Source organism: Gobius niger (genome assembly GCF_951799975.1).
Source record: "Gobius niger genome assembly, chromosome: 20".
In the NCBI taxonomy this organism is placed as follows: domain Eukaryota; kingdom Metazoa; phylum Chordata; class Actinopteri; order Gobiiformes; family Gobiidae; genus Gobius; species Gobius niger.
The window spans coordinates 27,989,919-28,011,171 of NC_136871.1; the positions used below are offsets into that span (position 1 = coordinate 27,989,919).

The 21,253-nt window shown below is 43.4% G+C and overlaps 1 protein-coding gene across 1 annotated transcript; it reads left to right on the forward strand.

Annotated features, from left to right (window-relative positions):
• The first annotated feature begins 13,562 nt into the window (after positions 1–13,562).
• dusp7 (dual specificity phosphatase 7) lies at positions 13,563–20,995 on the forward strand. Its single transcript, XM_079578996.1, has 3 exons — positions 13,563–14,298; positions 16,476–16,904; positions 19,198–20,995. The coding sequence occupies exons 1-3, from the start codon at positions 13,902–13,904 to the stop codon at positions 19,512–19,514; spliced, it is 1,143 nt and encodes a 380-aa protein (XP_079435122.1). The 5' UTR covers positions 13,563–13,901; the 3' UTR covers positions 19,515–20,995.
• Positions 20,996–21,253: the final 258 nt, after the last annotated feature.

Here is a 21,253-nt window from a genome sequence, read left to right on the forward strand (position 1 = left end):
AAATTAATCAAAGTTTAATTTATTATTATTATTTTCTTGTGTCGTATCAAGATAAATATTTATTTATTCTAATAATGGTAGAGTCTTTGGAAACATCAAACATTGCTAATTGGATCAGATACCAATACCAAGTATCGATACTTTAAAGGGACTATACAGAGTTTAAAACTGTTAAAATGAAGTCTTTTCCTCCCCCTACATGTCCCTACATGTCCTTACATGTTTCTACAATGTCCTAAGAGTGGTGCGCACTGAATGGGTGCTGCTGCCGGATGCTCTCTCATCGAATGCAATTTCTCCATCTGTGAGATCAATAAAGTATCATCTTATCATCTTATCTTATCTTAATGTGTAGAATGAGCCCAGAGCCACAACTGCCTCTAAAATCCTGCACTGTCACTCAAAAAGGTGCTAATTCGGGTCTGAATTGCCGTCATGCACGAGCTTAATATAGAAGGTGCAGTTACACGTATGACCTGAGGTGTCAGTAGTGAGTACAAAATGGCTAACGTACATCTAGCCCCTTTAAGTATCACATCATTTCAAAACATGTGTTTGGAGGCATTTTTATCTTGCACTCCTTTATTTTCCAGGCACTTTGGTACATTTTGTGCTAATGCATTTTTTCCAACTTAATACTTCAATAAATGTCAAAAGGCATTTGGTTTATAAACTTTGGACACATGACTGTTTTCTTTTTACACATTTTAAGGTAAATATGTCACTTAATATAATATGTGGCGGATCGTGACAAAAGTATATCGTCCCAGCCCTAGTTATTATACTGTACTGTGCTACATGTGAAGAAAGGACTTTCAGCCACAACATGGATATGCAGAGTGTTGGAGACCTAATACCCACATGATCATGTTCAGAGCCTTTAGGAATTTAAAACAGAATATTCTGACTGAAACTGAAACCCATTTAAAGAAAGCACTTTAAATCCATACATTCTTGCTGTCTATAAAGCAGCCAATCACGTTTAAATATTTGTATTCTCCTGAAATAATGTCTTGGTCAAACACTGAGTTACAGCTCCTAAAATGTGTAAAGTATTTTTCTTCTGTTTGTGTATTTGAAAAGGGAGCGTGTGCGGCCCATGTGTGGCCCACCAGAGCTGGAGTGGGAGGATCCAAAACACATCTGGCTCTGTTTTTACTGCTCTCTCTTCTACTGTAGTATAGTGTGCACAAGGGCTGCAAAGAATACTATATCAAACTGATGACTTCTCATTTCCGTGATGTGCATCAGCGAATGCAAACTCCATCACCAAGTTAGACTTTCTCTGACTGGACAGAGTTTGTCAAGAAATGATCCCGTACGTAAATAAACATATAATCAATCAGTTGTACTTTTGTGTTGTTTGGTTCTTGGCCTTCTTTAGCTTTATAACATGCTGTATCATAGTCTATCAAATGTAATTCTATTGGTAGCAATTGTTATGTTGATTTATTCACAATTAGATCCAGAAGGCAGGAAGCAGGATGAGCTTCGGCTTAGCGTTAAAAAGTATGTGGTGATGGGTAACACTTGTACTTGTGAGCTCAATGTGCAGTTCAGGGCACCTCAGTAATTGCAGTGCCATTTTGAAACCAGTAAAAGCACATACCGGTCACAAAACAACCCAATTTGCCAGTACTTCCGCTCATAATGAACACATCTCAAGTATATTTTCAGTGCGTTTTTGAATGCCGTATTTTGAAATTACAAGAGTAAAACTATCCAGTTACTTTCCACCACGGGGTTCAAACGGTGGCTTTGGTTGGTGAACATCTGTGACCACACTGTGCACTGTATATATAGAAGTCCATGTTTTACCATCGCTCTGTGTAATTAGTGTTTCCTGTGGCTCCGAGGCCAAAGCTAAAAAGCCGAGGGAAAGACCGCGAACAGGAGGCAGCTTAACGTGACTCACAATAAAAACAAATGTAGTTTTCACACCTCGACAGGGACTACGGAAGCACAAAGAACCATAACGAGGAGTAAAGCGGTCTCAAAGTCCAGACGTAGACGGGGGTGAATAATGAAAATTGTGAACGGACTTGAGACTTTATGAAGCTGCCAAAACGCTGAAGTAAAACAAAGCTGGGGGTAAAGGTAAGAAAGAAAAAAAGTCTGCTTTGACTTCTTGAATGTGATAAAGTACTCGGTTTAAAGTACAATCTGCGATCTATGAAATCTGTGATTAATACTGTAATATTATTAATCACAATTTAAAATAGGGTCTCTGATATTTCAATCCTGGGCTTTATGTAGAACGAAAATACAATAGTGCAATGATGTGGGAAAGATTTTTTTTTTTCCTGCACCTTGTGTTACAAATTTGACGGCCTCAGACTTGATCTCAAAATGGACTCAGTTTTGAGACTCAACTTAAGCATCAAAGAACTTGGAATCGACTTGATCTTGAACCTGTGCTTTGAGATCGCTTGATGCTTCTCAAAAATAAATTCTAAAAACAAAAGCAGAGACGTGTGACCTGCACAAACTGACCAAACGTCGTCATGATCAAAAGTAAAAAGGATTTTACTGCTTCATATTGTTTTACTGGATACTTTTTTGTCTTTAACATGTTTTTGTGGAGGTTCAATGGATTTTTTTTACTGCAGAGAGTCCATAATGGTGCTGAAGAAAGCAGCTTTTTAAAAGTGAATAAACAGCTAGCTTATGAGCTAACGACCTTTACGATCAACACATTTCTTTTTCTGAGACACTGAAGAGGCACCAAGAGCCCCCACACCTGCAGCACAGAGGAGGCGTCACAAGAGGAGCTACAGGAAACAAAAAAGGGACAAAGGTGCATTTAGTTGCCTTGTGTACTAAATGCGCGGTATGAATAAACATGCCTTGCCTACTAACGAGGAGGTATCCGGGCAAGACATACAACTAACCACACATGCCTTATGTCCCTGCTATTGTTCTGGCTAATGGACGTTCACTGGAGAATGAAACAGATTAACTGCTGAGCTCTTCCCAGAAGATGGTGAAAGACTGCTGTGGAGCGGAGGGAGCTGCGCAGGAGGAAGGAAGAGGAGCTGACCAGTGCAGGGCACCATGCTCTGAAACAGGGACAAACCCAGGAGACGCTGCATCATTTCAGAGTATCAGAGACTGAAGGCAGCCAGCCATGTTCCCTCTGGCTGCTACAGTTTCCCAGACCTCTAAAAACATGCTGGTCAGGTCGGCCACAGCGGCTCAGGACTAACACCTGAACACGCTTGTACAATGACAAATGAAGCACTAACTTACTTACTTGCTTCATCATGAACAATTCATTACTTAAGTGGGACTAACACATAATAACTACTTAACAATGAATAAGTCAAGTATGTAAAGAACTATTCATAGTGAGTTAGGTTAATGATGAATTAAGTGTTAACTCATCAGTTATTGAGGCTAAATAAGGTAAAGGTATTATAAAGTTTTGCAGGAGGAAACAATAATACAAATCTGCTTGCTCTCTTCAAGGCTGCAAAGAGTTGAAATGACCTGAAAGTCAAGCCACTGACTGCAGACCAGAAGAACCCAGTCCCATGTCTACAGGACCACACAGTTTGGCTCTGCTCCACTGCCTCATTGTCCCCTATCTATCAATTCTCTACCTTCCCCTCTCTCCCCACATTCACTGCTCTCTCTGTCTCTGTCTCCCTCCCACACTGTCCCTCTGAGGCCCTGTTCCTGTCAGGACTCTAGTGAAATTCTGGACTTTTTCTTTTTTTTTTGCTCCTCTCCAGCCCACGCCGCAGCTACTGGTCCAAACATGCCTTTTCCATCTGAACCCTCGGGGAGAAACGAGTGGGTGCGCGGAGTCCGGTCGGTTTTCCCCTCTTCGTTTTCCCTTTTTTTCTAGTTTGTAAGACGATACACCAGAGAAGGGTTTAATCTCGTTGACCAGGAGGCTGAGTGCAATTACAGACAGGAACCACAGGCCAAACTGCAGCCAGTGCAGCTGCCCTTTATCAACTGCACATGAAGCTATTTCAAGGGATAGGAGAAAAACTCAACTTCACGTCTGTGTATTACAATATTTTTTATTATTCACATCTATAAGCAATTCCAATGTGCTATAGAAGAAGGAGAAGAACTGTAAGAACATGTTTTATATTGATGGGGAAAATTCTTGACCACCTTGTACCGAAACGTAGCTATAACTACACACAAGGCAAGGTCATTTCTCATTCACAGTCTGTACAGTTAACTCAAATAAAGCAAATCTCCCGTCCAGTGTGGGCGTGTGAATTTCACCTCGTTGACTTGGAGCGGGCAGATAAGAAGGAGGGAGGGCCCGGCACATTCTGAGGCCTCACCTGATTTTTACTGAAGGTCAAACTGAAGCGCTCCCGGATTGAACTGCCCTGTCACTGAAGGCACGTTTCCGCTCAGAAGCATAAAGCGCCATGTGTTGGAGCATAGGTTTGGAACACATTAGTATATCTTTTCTTCATTTTGGGAGGCTCAAGCTGGACTGAACCCTGGACAAATGGTAAAGAAAGGAATACAAACAAACAAATGAGGTTCTTCTGGTACAGTCCTGGTTTAGCACAGATTTGTCCTAAGGTTTACGAAATAAAACTATCTACAAATGCTTTTACTTCTCCTGACGAATTCGGTTGATTCTGACTTCACCTCTCAACATCTCTGGAAGGAAGATTTCTGTCGTCATAATAATAACGTGGAAACTGTCATTAACTACTGCACATGTTTTAGTAGTGGGGGGAACCATGAAGGCACACAGTAACTTTACAGAAAGCACTATGTACTGATTATATCTATAAAAAAGCTTTACAAAACTATAACAAATATTACATAAATATTTGATGTACATAAAGATTAGCTGTCAATTTAGTAGCAGCTACAGAACATCCCTGTTAATAAACTCTTTTGCATTACAGCTGCTTGGCCTTTATGGCCTCGCTTGTACTTGTATAGTGATTTAATGGGCCGCAATGTGATATAACAAGTCTAAAGGTGTGTGTCTAAGGCAGAGGTGGAGACTTTACCATCCCTGAGTCACTGCTGACGTGGGCCCGGTCTGTTTGCTTTACAGATACAGTAGAAAGGGAAAAAAGATTATATGGAAAAAGCCCTGAATGTTCGAATAATGTGGTTAAATAATGGCGCTAAAGCTGAGTGATTTATGGCAGACTTTGCAAACACAGGAACAAAACCAGCCCCATGTGTTCGGTGGAGCCCATCCAGCGTCTGAGGGAGCTTAAGGAACACTGAGTCACTTTTAAGGCGGATTTGTACAATTGTCTGCATACAATTAAGGTGGAATATCGGTTGACTTGTGTGAGTGAAGAAGACAAACTTCAAGGAGTGTCTTGTATAAAGGAAGGTTGACATGCTCTCATTCCTTTCTACATCTCCACCACAGCAGCAGATCCATCCGCCACCTCAGCCTCTCCATCTCCTCCTATCAATCATTGCAGCACGAGTTGTGTTTGCATACAGTTTGCATCTCATTTGCAAACATCATTTCTCTCCTGTGTCGTACTCTGCCTGTTCATTCTCTCGCTCTCTCCCGTCTTTAAAAATGAATGGGCTTCTTCAGTGTGTGGTCACGTGTCTGTGCACTCAATGGAGCTCTACTCAAACATCTACAACATCTGAACAGCCATCTGCTGAAAGATTCATACCACATTCTTACTCTGAGCTCTCACTCCGGTGTTTAGTTGTAAAGAAAGGAAAAGGCATCTGTGGGAGTTCAATGCTGTGTGACCACATTGGCTGATGCAGTGTTTTTTTTGGACAGTTTAACATTTACATTCCTTTACAAGTTTGATACAAACAACATCCAGTTTTCAGATTGTACTTCCTTGTTTGAAACAGACACAAGATGCAGCATAAAATGTGATGAACACTCCATACTGTACCAATGGGCCCAGTGCTGTCCTTCGATATCCTCTTCAGATGTCACTTTTAGCCAGTGTCTTTTTGGGATTACTTCATAAAAGTAATCCACCTACTGATTACTAATTACTCCTTATAAAAGCAATCTAGTTACTAATGTATTTCAAAAGTAATTTGATTACTGATTACTAGTTACTTAGGTTAAAAAAATAAGGATCAAGCGGGGCCGTTTAGGTTTGCTCCACTTGGTTTTTGGCGTCTTGTTTCCAAAGAAGAACTGGCAATGGACCACAAAATAAACTGAAATGAATGTCATCTTTTTTTCTAGTTTTTCTAAAATTCTGTCATTTTTTTAATAAGATGTTTTCAGCTGTGACATTTACAAAAAGTGATCAATACTTGATAACCTGATTGAGTAATTTTATAATTACCAGTTTTGCAATTACTCAGTTATCGTCATTACATGAAAAAGTTCATTTATTTCTGTAATTCAACTTAAACTGTGAAACTAATATATGATATAAACTCATTAGATGCAAAGTGACATATGTCAAGCCTTTGTCTGTCATAAATTTGATGATTATGGCTTACAGTCCATTTTTAAAAATTCTAATTTTCTGTGATTTAAAATTTGGGGTTTTCACAAGCTGAGCCATAATAACCAATTATAACAAATAACGGCTACATTTGCATGTAATGATTCTATCATATATTAGCGTCACAGTTTAAGTTTAAGAAGTGAATGCACCTTTTCCTGATATTCTAATTACATGACGAGCACCTGTAAGTACTGGTAACACTGCTTTGACATTTTCAACTTTTTCACAACATTTCTTTATACACTATACACTATACACTACACATTTCATTGACATAAAACTATGAATAATACTTATCATTAAGATCCCATCAAACTAAGTCCTAGAAAGGCAATAGAAATGTGCATATATTGGATTTATCATTGGACAGAAATTGTAATTGTTTTTCATAGTAAATTTCTAACTTTCATAATCAAACAGCTAAATAAATAATGATTAATGATAAATTGTTATTATATTTTTTACTTTCTGGTATTTATAGTACAACTGGCAATCTTTCTGAAGCAACAGTATCGCAGTAACTTGTGTCTCGGACTCAAGGACTCACCTCTCATGCATGTGGAGAGGCCGGTGATCCCCGCCGAGATACGCAGAAAACGCAGAGGCTGCAGAGGTGGACGCAAGAGGAGAAGATGGCTACCCTCCGTCATCCTGGGTAATGTGCGCTCCATCGTGAACAAGACCGAGGAGCTGGCCGCACTGACCCGACATCAGAGGGCTTATCGGGAGTGCGGACTGATGTGCTTTACGGAGACGTGGCTGAACGGGAATATACCGGACTCTGTGGTTTCCCTGGACGGATTTAAACTCGCGCGCGCAGACCGGTGTGTGGAGGGGAGCGGGAAGAAGAAAGGCGGGGGAGTAGCTGTGTTTGTGAATGAGAGATGGTGCCACCCCGGACACGTGCACGTGAAAGAACAGATATGCACCCGGGACCTGGAGATGATCGTCGTCAGCATGAGGCCTAGGTATCTACCGAGGGAGTTTTCACACATGGTGGTGTTGTGCTTGTATATCCCCCCCTCGGCCGACGCCGCCGCAGCCTGTGAGCGCATCCACAGTACCGTGACCCAGACCCAGATGCGTCACCCCCGCGCCCTGCTGCTCATCACCGGTGACTTTAATCACGCCTCTCTTTCTGCCACTATCCCCACACTCACGCAGTATGTTAAGTGCCACACAAGGAACAATAAGACCCTGGACCTTCTGTATGCTAACGTGAAGGGCGCTTACACCTCTGCCCCCCTCCCCCCGCTCGGACGCTCAGACCACAATCTCGTCCTACTGCGGCCGGATTACACACCCAAGGTGCGAAGAGAGCCAGCACAGAAGAGGTCTGTGAAAGTGTGGAGTGAAGAGGCTGAAGAGAGACTTAGGGACTGTTTCCAGACCACAGACTGGAACATGATCTGCAGCTCTCATGGAGATGACATCGACAGCCTGACCCACTGCATCACAGACTACATCAACTTCTGTGTGGAAAACACTGTACCAACCCGGAAGGTACGGTGTTTCTCCAACAACCACCCCTGGGTGACCCCTGAACTTAAAGCCCTCCTGAACCAAAAGAAAAGGGCTTTCAACTCAGGGGACAGAGAGGAGCAGAGGAGAGTCCAGCACGAACTCCAGTGGAGGATCAGGAAGGCCAAGAAGGACTATGGCGAGAAGCTGGAGCAGAAGCTGGCGCAGGGCAACGCACGGGACGTGTGGAGGGGACTGAAGAACATCTCCGGTTTTGGACAGAGTGCCAGAGGGACAGCTGATGGAGACCAGCGCGGGGCGGATGAATTCAACCAACATTTCAACCGGTTTGATTCTCCCCCCACTCCCTCCTCTTCACGCGTCTCCAGCACAGTGGACACTGCCCCCCTCCCCCGACCACCTTCACCTGCCTCCAGCCCCCCTGCACCCACGTCTCCAGCCCCCATCATACGGACTTCCTCTAGCACCTGCCCCACCCCCGGCAGTCCACCCCCACACCGGTCCCCCCCTCACTCCCCCCTCTCCATCACACCGGACCAGGTGAGGAGGGAGCTGAGGCGACTGAAGCGGGGGAAAGCTGCAGGACCAGATGGCATCAGTCCCAGGCTGCTGAGGACCTGCGCAGACCAGCTCTCCGGGGTCCTCTGCCACATCTACAACCTGAGCCTCAGCCTGGAGAAGGTCCCCGTCCTGTGGAAGACCTCCTGTCTGATTCCAGTTCCTAAAACAGCGCACGCCAGGGAACCGGCCCACTACAGACCAGTCGCCCTGACCTCCCACCTGATGAAGACGATGGAGCGGCTCATCCTCACCCACCTCCGCTCTGTGGTAAGCCCCACCCTTGACCCGCTGCAGTTTGCTTACAGACCCAACATCGGAGTGGAGGATGCTGTCATCTACCTGTCGGAGCGGGCGCTCACGCACCTGGAGCACGCCGGGAACGCTGTGAGGGTCATGTTCTTTGACTTCTCCAGTGCCTTCAACACCATCAGGCCGGCGCTGCTGCGGGGGAAGCTGGAGGACGCGGGAGTGGATGAACATCTCACCGCATGGACCATCGACTACCTCACGGACCGACCACAGTATGTGCGGCTGCGCAGCTGTGAGTCTGAGGTGGTCGTCTGCAGCACCGGGGCCCCTCAGGGCACCGTCCTCTCACCGTTTCTCTTCACCATCTATACATCGGACTTCACATACAACACGGACAGTTGTCATCTCCAGAAGTTCTCCGACGACTCCGCCATCGTGGGCTGTGTGTCTAAGGGGAACGACCTGGAGTACCGGTCAGTCATCATAGACTTTGTGGACTGGTGTGAGCGCAACCACCTGTGCTTGAACATCAGTAAGACGAAGGAGATGGTGATCGACTTCACGAGGAAGCCACTGCCGTACACACCGCTGAACATCCAGGGGGAGGACATTGAGGAGGTGGACAGTTTCAAGTACCTGGGTGTTCACCTCAACAATAAACTGGACTGGTCCCACAACACCAACGCCCTGTACAAGAAGGGCCAAAGTCGCCTCCACCTTCTGAGGAGACTGAGGTCGTTCGGAGTGAGCAGGCCTCTGCTCAGGACTTTTTATGACTCTGTGGTGGCCTCTGCTCTCCACTACGCTGCAATGTGCTGGGCCCCGGGCAGCACAGAGCGGGACAAGAACAGACTGAACAAGCTGGTCAGGAGGGCCAGCTCCGTCCTGGGCTGCCCCCTGGACTCTGTGGAGGAGGTGAGGGACAGGAGGGTGTTAGCCAAGCTCACCTCCATCATGGACAACACCTCCCACCCACTGCACGGGACTGTAGAAGAGCTGTGCAGCTCTCTCAGTGGCAGACTGAGACACCCTCAGTGCAGGACGGAGCGCTACCGCAAAGCCTTCATCCCCACTGCTGTCAGACTGTACAATAAGACTGTGAAGTAACGCCGACTGTAACAAGTGAATTTCTCCTTTGTGAGATGAATAAAGGTTTATCTTATCTTATCTTATCTGTAATAATCATCTCTCTCTCTGTCTGACTGATACCTTTTCCAGGAATCTTACTTGTGCGTTGGCGATGTGTGCGTTTTACCCAAAGGAAACAGACCAGGAAATGCCAGTGAGTGAACAAGCGGGGGCGGCCATCTTACCCCAGAACTCCCTTTACAGCTGAGGTGAGTGGGTTTAGCCATCTGTCCAAACCAATCACACACAACGGGGATTACGTGTATGTCTATGTACTGAGAAATACAAACGAAAGTAAAGTATCCTCGATTAATAATGGTGTGAACCACAGCAGCAATAAGGAAAAGGGAGGAACCAAGTCAGACACAGGTCATAAGATCAAAGGGTTTGATGACCGGCTACAGTATGTATTGAAGTATATTTTGACTTAGGAATGCAGTTTTTTTTTTTGCAAGGTTTGCTAGAAAGTGTGAAAGAACAGTTTGCTGCTAAAAGTTGGAACACAGAAGCCTGAATCAAACTTAAATGTGTGAAAAATGAGCTGGAGCTGATCCACAAGCAGTGAATGGAGACTGTTTCTGAAAACTGGACACAACCCAGAGTGATTATCCAGAGAAAAGAGCAGACATTATGAGAACAATTCAAAATAATAACTAGACTTTATAATGAACAGCTCAACCTTGTTATTTTTGTTTCTTTTCACTTTGTCCATTGCTTTTGTTTCTACTGTTTCTTTTACTTGCTACTGTTGCTCTAGTAGCACACTGAAGTACTTTCTGAATCTTTGTAACATACTGCAGTTCTCTAATGTGTGAATTTCCCTCATATTTGATGGTGGACCATTGTGGATCTGAGCCAGACGTGACGAGTTCTTGGTAGCGACGAAAGTAATAGGCCTGTACTATAGACCAAAATTAGCATAAGTCCTGATATTGGCATTTGTTTAGATTATGAATCAAGAGAACATTCCCTGAAAGCACATCACAGTCAAAATGAGGACAGCCCAGGAAAAATAGAAAGGAATAGCACCGGGGGGAAAAGTTTGGCTACCAAAAACTCATACCTTCAAACCTACACAGATTATGGTTTACAATAACTAAAAGAGTGTCTTGTAGAGTAAGTAACCAAAATGATTTACCCCTTGGCTTTTATTCCACAAACATAATTTGATTAGTCACAATAAGCAAATGGCGACAGTCTCCATAGGTCTGAGCATAAAATCAGCAAACCTTGTAGTTTAGACATTCACCAACATGTCCTGAAATACTCTTCTGTTCCCTCACATTTTAAGGCTCCTATACCTGCAACATACCGCACATTTTTCACTCATAAATACCCAAACAAACTTGGAGTTATTTTTGTTTACTTCTCGCCGAGCAGCCCCAGAGTCTCTCCACACTGAGAGCCCTGTTGTCCCAGAACGTGGTCCGTGAAGCGACTGGAGACACTGGAAAGTTTATGTGTGTATGTGGTCTGGTATCTTCTGCGCTGATGTGTGCGTCCGTTACTGTCGGTTAGCGTGACTGTGTGTTAGTGCGTGAGTCCGCGTCCTGATAAAGAGCCATTGTCTGCAGCTGGTGCATCCCCCACTCGTCCCCTGTGCAGCTGTGAGGAAATCAAACGCTCCTCTCTTCCTCTCTCTCTTCCGCACCACTGTCTGTCACAACTTGCCCAGGCCGCATTAGGTCATCCAAAATGTGCTCTGCTTTACTACGCGCAAGTCAGAGGAGCTTGATGGTAAGCTTCTTTTTTTTTTTTTTTCGGGCAGCAGCTGGACAAAATAATTCAGCAAAAAACATCTGCCTGCATCTGGCTCTCTCCTCCCCGAGTAACTTCATGCCCTCTTTCACGACATCCTCATTTCTGTCTGCTCTTCCTCTTGGCCTCCAGCTGCAGAATTCTTCTACCCATGTGTTCAGACTCACTATACCTCCTCTGTGAATGTTTAAAGACTTGCAATATCTCAGTAGCTTGGCACCACCGACCATGGAGACTGTATGAATATCACATAAAACTTCACTAATTTCAGTGTTGTTCTGGACAACTAACGCACTGTTATTAAAAGGGGCGAGCGACCAGCACAAAAAGAGTGGATCCACTTCAAAAGAACAAGAGTGAATGTGTCGGACGGACTATCAAACTGCAAACTAAATATGGAGGACAAGTACTTTGTCTTGTTAAAGCAAAAACTAAATCAGTTGTTATTACGAAACTAGCCTTTACTCAATGATATACTGTACACTATCCAGAAATACTGCTGCTTCGCCATGGAAACAATGGTGAGAGAAATGCTTACTCAGCCTCTGCCTAAAATAGACCTGACCAATGTTACAAATCCATTGCTGCCCCTCTAATGCCTTCATTACGGTGTGGTCTGGCCTCAGTCTGGGCAGCCTCACTCTTAGCCCACACTCATAATGTCATCAAACCACAATCTGCATGAGTCTATGTTTCCAGCCCTGGCTACTTCACACAGAAGAAATAAAGTTACACAGCTGGTGAGGTAAGTGCTTTGTATTGGTTGTATTGGTTTATTGTTTGAGGATAAAGAGTATCGAGAGTTAGTTAGAGTGAACAGCGTACAGTCTGTACTACATTCAGCAAAATGGCAAGGCACGTGTATTTGTAGTGCGCATTTCATACATGTTATTCAAAGTGCTTTACATAATACATAACACAACTGAATATTCATGTTATGCACCTCTCATGCAACAACTGTTCATTATTCTGGAAGGGAATGGTTCATTGTGAAACTCTAAGTAACTTAAAGTGCATATAATATAATATGACACATTATATATTTGCTAAAAGATAGTTAAAGCAATTATATTAAAGATTTTGCAAAGCATCTACCCAGCGTTCTTTAGTTTGACCATTTTTGTGATGTTTGTAGCTTCACTTCCTAATTGGACACCGACACGAAGTGACATAGATGAAGGCAAACCATTTTAAACTGTTGCCGTGCCAACCGTGTTAAGTCAATGAGAAATGAGTCAGACTGCTATGGAATATTACCTTCTTCTATGTCACTTCCTGTCAGCAGCTTAAAAATGTTAATAAAAATAACTTTTCTGTCCAACATTTCTTCATTAAAATTGCTGCGTCACTGAAATAAATTAAAATTATGCAACAGATGAACTTGCAGCTCATGTTATCCATCTAAATAAGTCATATTTTCAAAAGCATTACAACCTGTCATATGCACTTAAATGTGTCATGATTTCCAGATGTGTCTTAATTATACAGAGGTTTGGAGGGCTATGTAGATTATAAATTAGTAATAATAATAATAATAATAATTAATGCATTTATCAATATAAAATGATGTTTGGAACTCCATTCTATGACCAATTACATAGTCATGATGCATATATGATATAAAATAGCAAGAGCCTACAGCACGTATCTCACTGCTAAACAAAGCTCCATTCTTACCTATTTAATCAAAGCCATTCTTAAACTCACGCTACATGTAGTCTATTCATTGATGGTGTCCGGCCATAGGTGAGGCTTGTGTGAGATCAGTGAATGGACTGCGTATTCGCTCGCCTCTGCGCCTTTAAACGCGCTCGCTCCTCCCTTTTCTCAATGACAAGCACGCACTGCCTCCTCTCCAGCGCGCCCAGTGGAAATGACAACCCAGAGGCGCACCACGGACCAGCATGCCTCGCAATAAACAATAACCACCGAGATCATCTGCATGTCCACTGTGTCTGCGCTAACGGGGCAGTGGAACATCGGCGCCATCGCTCTCCGCTCGTGTCGATGCGTAAATGGATTTCGACGCACTGGAATGACGACGAGCGCGGCGGAGGATCGGGAAAGAGAGAAGAAGCAGAGGGAGACGCATCCGTGCAAGTTTGCAGCTTTTTCTTCGGCGAGAGCGTGTTGGATGCGCTCGGTGAAGTGCACATTTGAGGAAGGGAAGTTGACGCGGTGGTAGTGGCGTGGCTCTCTTCTGGGTTCCTCTATTGGCGTTATCTTGTGCTGGTTTTAAATGCCACGCGAAGGGACAGACGGAACGACCCGATGAAATGTAAGAATGCGTGGGGCGGCTGTGTGATGATCATGTCTAGTAAGAGCGCGGAGTGGCTGCAGGAGGAGCTGGAGAATGGGGCCACATCGCTGCTCCTTTTGGACTGCAGGGCGCACGAGCTTTACGAGTCCTCGCACATCGAATCGGCGATAAACCTCGCCATCCCGGGCCTCATGCTCCGCCGGCTGAAAAAGGGCAACCTGCCCATCCGATCCATCATCCCCAACAACGAGGACAAGGAGAAATTCGTCAAGCGCTGCAAGACGGACGTGGTGGTGCTGTACGACGAGGCGGCTTCAGAGAGGCAGGAGTCCGGGCTGGGAAGCTCCGTGCTCGGGCTGCTGCTGCACAAACTGCGGGACGATGGATGTAAAGCTTTTTACCTGGAGGGTAAGTTCAAAACAGATGCACAACTGGCCAGATGTGATGGCTATGTCGGGATGTTACGGTTGTGCACTTGTAGGCTATTTGTCAGGCTATGGGATTATAACAGGCGATTAATAATAACTGTATATTTCAGAATGTCATCTAAAAGCACGTGTCAAAATAGAGCCTAGTCTATAACACTTATTCTCATTTTGTTTCAGAACAAACAACACCAAAAACAGGCACATTTAAAGCTGTCTTGTATCAAACTTGACTCACTTGGAGGTGGTGGGGTGTGAAATCATCACCATTTCTGAAGGCAGGGACACAGTGATGAACATCTGTAAGAAATGGTGGTTGAAAGATCGCTGGCTTCCCTCTGGTGTCCCTGTAGCAGACAAGAGGAGGCACTTAGTGTAAATGGCCACTAGACTAACTGTATACAAGACACAGGCATTTCAGTCCAGTTCATTTGGGCAACTTCTTTCTTTACATTATAGCCTACACAACTTTTTTTTCAAATCAAGGCCATAGTAAAGTTGTAATGATGCAGGTATTATTAGACTGTGTTCAGTTTTTGTTTTGTTTTCTCCCTCCTCGGTATTTTAGATTTCCTGCTTTTACTGAGTGAAATAGCCTACACGCCTGAGTGTCATAAAAACAATCAAGTCGTTCATTTAATGTTTAAAGTATCCTATATAACAATCTTGTAGTATAACAATATTTATAATATAATATAATTCCTACATGTTGATTAGACCTAATATAAAAAAATATTGATTTATTATTACTTCTTTGCCCATGGCCACTTCTGGGCCAAGTTACATTTTGGCCCAGAAGTTCCAAATCGAAACCAAATGTTGAGGTTGGACTGAGTAAACTAGTTTTTCTTGCATGTACTGCAGATTCCACATGTAGTTTCCCATTAAAATATATATCCTAATATATTATATTATCCTCGCAGACGATAATATTAGTGTATGTTTTGCTACGTTAGCTCGTATGCTAATTGCTAAATAGATTTGTGCTACTATTGCCCCTTCAAATGCTCTTTATCTAGTACCTACTAATATATCCAAAGAACGACGGGGTCATGTCAAACAAAGGTTTATATCTATACGTCTTAAAACGTGCCAGAAACGGCTGAAAATATGATAAAAACGCAAACTACACATTTGCTCCGCCATGTTGTGCTCCCTTCAGGAAAAGCGCAGTTTTTTCATGAATGAACGCGGCGCGCGCGCTGGGTACAGGCTCAGCTACGACACCCGAGGCTTCACATGCACGACAGGGAACCCACCGAAATGAGACCGTGTGTGCGCGGATTACATTTGGTCTGTGTGGCTTTTAATCCGCGGACATGAAGAGCGAAAATATTTGGTAAGCAGCGAGGCACGGGGCGATCTGTCATTCACAAAAACACAGCGAGAGGAGAGGAGCGTGTGCTGTCCTCCTGCCTGTTTGTCAATGGAGCCACATCTGTCCGTGCCAAGAGATTAAAGGCAGTGTGTGACGCCACGCTAATACCACGCTATAGTGTTACAGTGTGTTTTCAATGGAGAATCTGAGCATGTTTGCTGCTTGTATGTATTTCCTGGTCACTGCTGCTGCAGACTGCTTTCTCAAGGCTCCACCTCCCCGTTCATAATTTAATGTGTCTTTATTGATTAATGAATGAATGTTTTAAAGCTTTACATTTTTATGGGCTATCGTTGTTAAATTGATGGGTATGCCACTTTGGTTAAAATGCTGGCAGCAGGGAATGTTTGAGATGGTGTTAGTTTTGCAGTCGCCGTTGTCATTCTTTTAACTTATGGCGTAGATTAGAATAGCCTAAATTATTAAAGGGAAGTGTGTATTTTTATCCATACATAAATTACAAGTGGTGACATCTGCATAGACAGTTTGTCTGTTATTTGTTTTTACATATAGAGTAAGTTTGTATGTTATGAAGTGCTTTGGGTGGCTTGTGTCATGTGAAAAGTGCGATACAAAAAAGCTTCCATTCCTTGTTGTTTTGTCATGTGAACAACAAAATCGAGGTCACCGCAATATTGTGGATTCACAAATATACAATAGTGCATACTCTAAGTTATATAAGGCACTTTTTATAAACAGACTTAATTACAATATATTACAAACATAATGTTATATAGCAAAAAGGTAACTTCACGTGTTTAATGTTATCCTTTCTTCCATAGGCGGCTTCAACAAGTTCCAGTCGGAGTACCCAGAGCACTGCGAGACTAACCTGGACTGTTCCTGCCCCAGCAGCTCACCTCCGGCCTCCGTGCTGGGGCTGGGCGGACTCAGGATCAGCTCGGACTGTTCGGACGGGGAGTCGGACAGAGAACCGGGGAGCGCCACCGAATCTGAAGGCAGCCCTTTACCGAGCAACCAGCCGGCGTTTCCAGTTCAAATCCTGCCTTATCTGTACCTGGGCTGTGCCAAAGACTCTACCAACCTGGACGTGCTCAGTAAATACAACATCAAGTACATCTTAAACGTGACGCCAAATCTGCCCAACATGTTCGAACACGACGGGGACTTTAAGTACAAGCAGATCCCCATCTCAGATCACTGGAGCCAGAATCTGTCCCAGTTCTTTCCGGAAGCCATTTCATTCATCGGTGAGGAGGAGATTTTCACTGTTTTTCACGATTTTGGAAAGATATCACATAATTACAAATGTTGTTAGGAGCTCTTATGAGTTGAATATCTTTGGGAGGGTTTTTATTTTCTTAGACATAGCCATTTACTTTTTAAAACGGAGACTCCATTCACAGTGCTAGTTTTATAAGCATTCCGTGGCACTGATATCGAAGAGAAGACTGAAACTTGAACTGCAAAACTAAAGCAAGAATCACACGCACATTCGGAGCATAGTTTTACCTTTCCTTTCAGTTGTATTGTCCTTCCCTTATATAAAATTGCTCTGTTGTAAGACAAATATGACCTAATTCTGCTGTTGACATGATCGTTATCCTCCAACATAAATTTTAATGGTCAGGAAGAAGTCATTGACAGTTTCACCGTTTTAGATACAGCAACACAATTCGATCAATACATGGGCTCGTCTCATTAGTGAAGCAGGAACAGGAGCTGTTTAATTGGACACAAATGTTGGAGAGGCCGGCGGCACAAACAGGCAAATCTGTCGACCGTTTAGGTGCCGAGGCTGCTCTTTCCTTGCTGATACAGAGATGATTCATGGAGCTGTATTTAGAAATCAATGTAGTGGTCACGTGACCTGCTTATTTGGTAATACAAATTAAAGAGGGTGGCTTGGGACACTGTGTACAAACACGGTGTCCTTAGGAAATACACTAATTATATACACTATATATTTATGATTCTAATGACAAAAATAGGAGCAAGATGCATTGTCATAGTAGTAATATACATGTAACAACAATTTATCTGTTACACTTAAACAGAGGTCGTCAAATAACTAGTACCCCAATCAAAGGAAGTGTATTTTTAATTTAAAACTAGTAGTAGGACAGATAGAAGTATGTGATCTCTTTATATGTGTTTTCTCTTGAGGTCTATTATTGCTATTCCATCAAATGAAAAGCTAAATTGAAAGAAAATGTCAGGTGACGGTATTTCCACTATCTATACACTCTCATACTCTCAATCTTAATAGGTTTTAGTCAGCCACTTATTCCACTTGTAGAGACCTTTCGAGGCTTTGCCTGGTAAGGTTTTTTTTTGGGCTACTTTATTATGAAAGAATTGCACACTACATATTTTATTTAATTTGACAACTACTCGCTAGCTCCTGACCCTAATCCTCCAATACAAAAAAAAAATCGAGATGAGCGCATGAAAGGCAGAGAGAGAGAGAGATGAAAGGAGCACTTAAGCACGACTCTAATGCTCGGTAGTGAGGCGCATGCGAGGGCAGTGGCTGCGGAAAGGTTCATGGTAAATAATGCATGTGTTTTTATTCAAGGTTTCTGTTGAGTAGGAGCCGGAGAGCAGGAGAAAGCCAGAGCCATTCTTAAAAGAGGAACATAATATGGCAGTGTCATTGAGAAAATGTGATGCGAGCAGCTGACACAATGTCATGACTGAAAATGTACGGAATTTGACAGATTATTTAGAGTCATTGACTGAAATTCTTCATATTGTAAATATTTTGTCGTTGATAGATTCCTTTTATCTATAGCTTGGCTGTTTGGCCAATTCACCAGTTTCAGTCTTCTCTCTCAAAGGGCTATGTCATGGAAATGCACACTGTGAACTGAATCCTAATTTACAAAGGTCAATTGTGGGTGCGCAATATGAGGGAAATTATACAACATCACTTATTGTGATATTTCACAAATCATTCAAAACATTTGTTTCTATGAATTTGAACCAAAATTCAATTTCAATTTGTTTTCATCAAATATATAAATTAGTCAAATCATTTTGAAGTCACACACACACATTTTTTTAAATCATAAGACACCTAAAAAATGACCAAACAAACATGCATTGGTTGTAAGCGGTTCAGCTCTCGTCCTCAGGACGTCACCAGCTCGTCTCCATGGAGATGTTGACTAAAGGCAGCCAAATATGACATCTAAATTGGAGTCCTCATCCAAATTCATTCTTTGACTACCCACTACAAAAATAGCATTTTCTTTATCGACCTGGTCATAGGAGCATGCTCTTTTTTCTTTTGTTCCTGGCAAGAGGTTTCAGGCTTCATAGTGTTAGCAAAAAATGTCCAGATCTCAGATGGAAAACCTGAAGGATTATACGATTTGTTGTGGCTTCTTACAATATGAGCATTATCATGCAATGATAATAATTTGCCGACATATTGCACCAGAAAGAAGAAAAACAATTAGATGTATTCTTTAGAACTGTTTTGATACCTTGCTAACTTATCCTTCTCCTCCTCTGTCTCTTCCACGCTTCCTGCTCCAGACGAGGCTCGCTCCAAAAAGTGTGGCATCCTGGTTCACTGTCTGGCTGGCATCAGCCGCTCCGTCACCGTCACCGTGGCCTACCTGATGCAGAAGCTCAACCTGTCCCTCAACGACGCCTACGATTTTGTCAAGCGCAAGAAATCCAACATCTCCCCGAATTTCAACTTCATGGGCCAGCTCTTGGACTTTGAGCGAACTCTCGGCCTGAACAGCCCCTGCGACAACCATGCGTCCAGTCCGCCCCACGACCAGCTGTTCTTCACCACACCCACCAATCACAACGTGTTTCAGCTGGACACGCTGGAGTCCACATGAAAGCCGCAGAGGTCTGTCGTGGTTTTGTCCGGTATATATCATAAAATGGCTGCCTGTGAGAGGCAGTTTTGACGAATGTTTTGGCCTCTTGCGGCTCGTGGGCTCAGAGGCTAGCATTGCCGGGTGCCGTTGATGGGAGAAGGTGCTCACAAATGCCAAGATAAGACGAAGATTTTTAACCGAGAGAGATACTAATGGTTAAGGTCCATATTTCGACCTTGTTGACTCCTTTCAGTAACTAACAGTACAGACCAGAGGCACGTGGGAGACATTGAGAAGCTTTATACATTTGCTACAGGAACCTGGAATTAGCACTGCACAGATTGATTTTACGGACGTAATTGTCTCTTGTATACTTTTGACTGGTGCCAAGGGGAGAACCCAGGATTTTGCTCTAAATTGAAATGTCGCTCTACGGCAACTGTAGAGTTTTTAAAAACCAAGGAAAAACTCTCGTTAACAATGTTTGTCTGTTTGTACCGTCTGTACAGGTGGTGCATACTGTAGCAGTCCTTAACCAGTATGTCTTTATGCATTTTTGTAACTTTTGCGTATTTACACTCACATCTTATATATAACTCTCTCTCTATATATATATATATAAATATAAACATACACATAGAAGCTTATCTTTGTCCAAATACATTAATCGAATCATGGCTTACGATTGTACGACTCAAGGACTGTGGCAAGTCAAAAAAAAATCCTATTGTTTACGTTTCCCCCCCTTTTTTTTTTACTTGTCCCCTTGACCCGATGCGGTTTGCACAGCGCCATTGGCCTGGTGGCACTTGAAGCAGCAGAGAAAGAGGAGTGGAGGAGAGCGGTGGAGAGGCCAGTCCCAGGCCGTGACATGCCCCAACAACTGCACTCGGCAGTGGGGAGGGAGCAGGATCGAGGCCCCATGGGTACAAGCAACTGCGGGCCAGAGAGGAGATGTTGCAATAAGGCCAGTAATAGAGGATTTTTATGTGACAGATTAGTTTTATGTCAGAGTCTCTTCTCTAAGCCTCGACTTCTATGTTCCTAAGCCACAGAAAGAGGACAATTGTTTCCTATTGGCTCTCTCTCTTTCTGATCGACTCGAGCTCTTGAGGAGGCAAATGGTCGGAAATGGGACTCAGCCCGCGACTTACTCAATACGCAGCGTAGGGCTTAGTAATGTTAAAGCGTTACCAAAACAGCTAACCCGGTTCCTGCTTCCTCCTTCCAGTCATGTGACTGTTGCCCAACAACAGACTGTTCCTTATCACCAGCTCTTTATTGCCAAAGTACAGTCACTCAATTTACTCCCTTATGTTTTCCTTATTTGACTCAACAACCTGAATCTGTAGCGAGAGCAACTAGCCTTTTCATTTTTGTAATCTCGTGGATCAATTTTACCAGACCGACTTTACATCTCTAAAACTGCAGTCGTGTTTTTCAGATTGTGCCGGTCCAAAGGTAGTTTATTCTGTCAATTTTACATGGTAGGAACTATAATCACAGGCAATAGGTTTGTAATTACGGGATACCATACTAGCCTAATGTGTAGATGTATTGGAAAAGGAAAGAGAAGACTTCAGTGTGTGCCGGCACAGTGCCGTCTTTGCAAACAACAATACGAACTCCATTTAGATGATGTTCACATGGGACTGGTCTCACACATTGGCTGCACTTAATACTATTTCTTTCATCCCTACTTTGGTCAAAAATGTTAACCTCTTCTTTCTTTTGCTTTAAAATCCCCCCAATTGTAT

Bases quoted from the DNA above. Each gene is read 5' to 3' on its own strand.
- dusp7 (XM_079578996.1), top strand. From the start codon at position 13,902: ATGAAATGTAAGAATGCGTGGGGCGGCTGTGTGATGATCATGTCTAGT. The intron at 14,299-16,475 runs GTAAGTTCAAAA...TTTCTTCCATAG, and splicing joins TAAAGCTTTTTACCTGGAGG to GCGGCTTCAACAAGTTCCAG. The intron at 16,905-19,197 runs GTGAGGAGGAGA...TTCCTGCTCCAG, and splicing joins GGAAGCCATTTCATTCATCG to ACGAGGCTCGCTCCAAAAAG.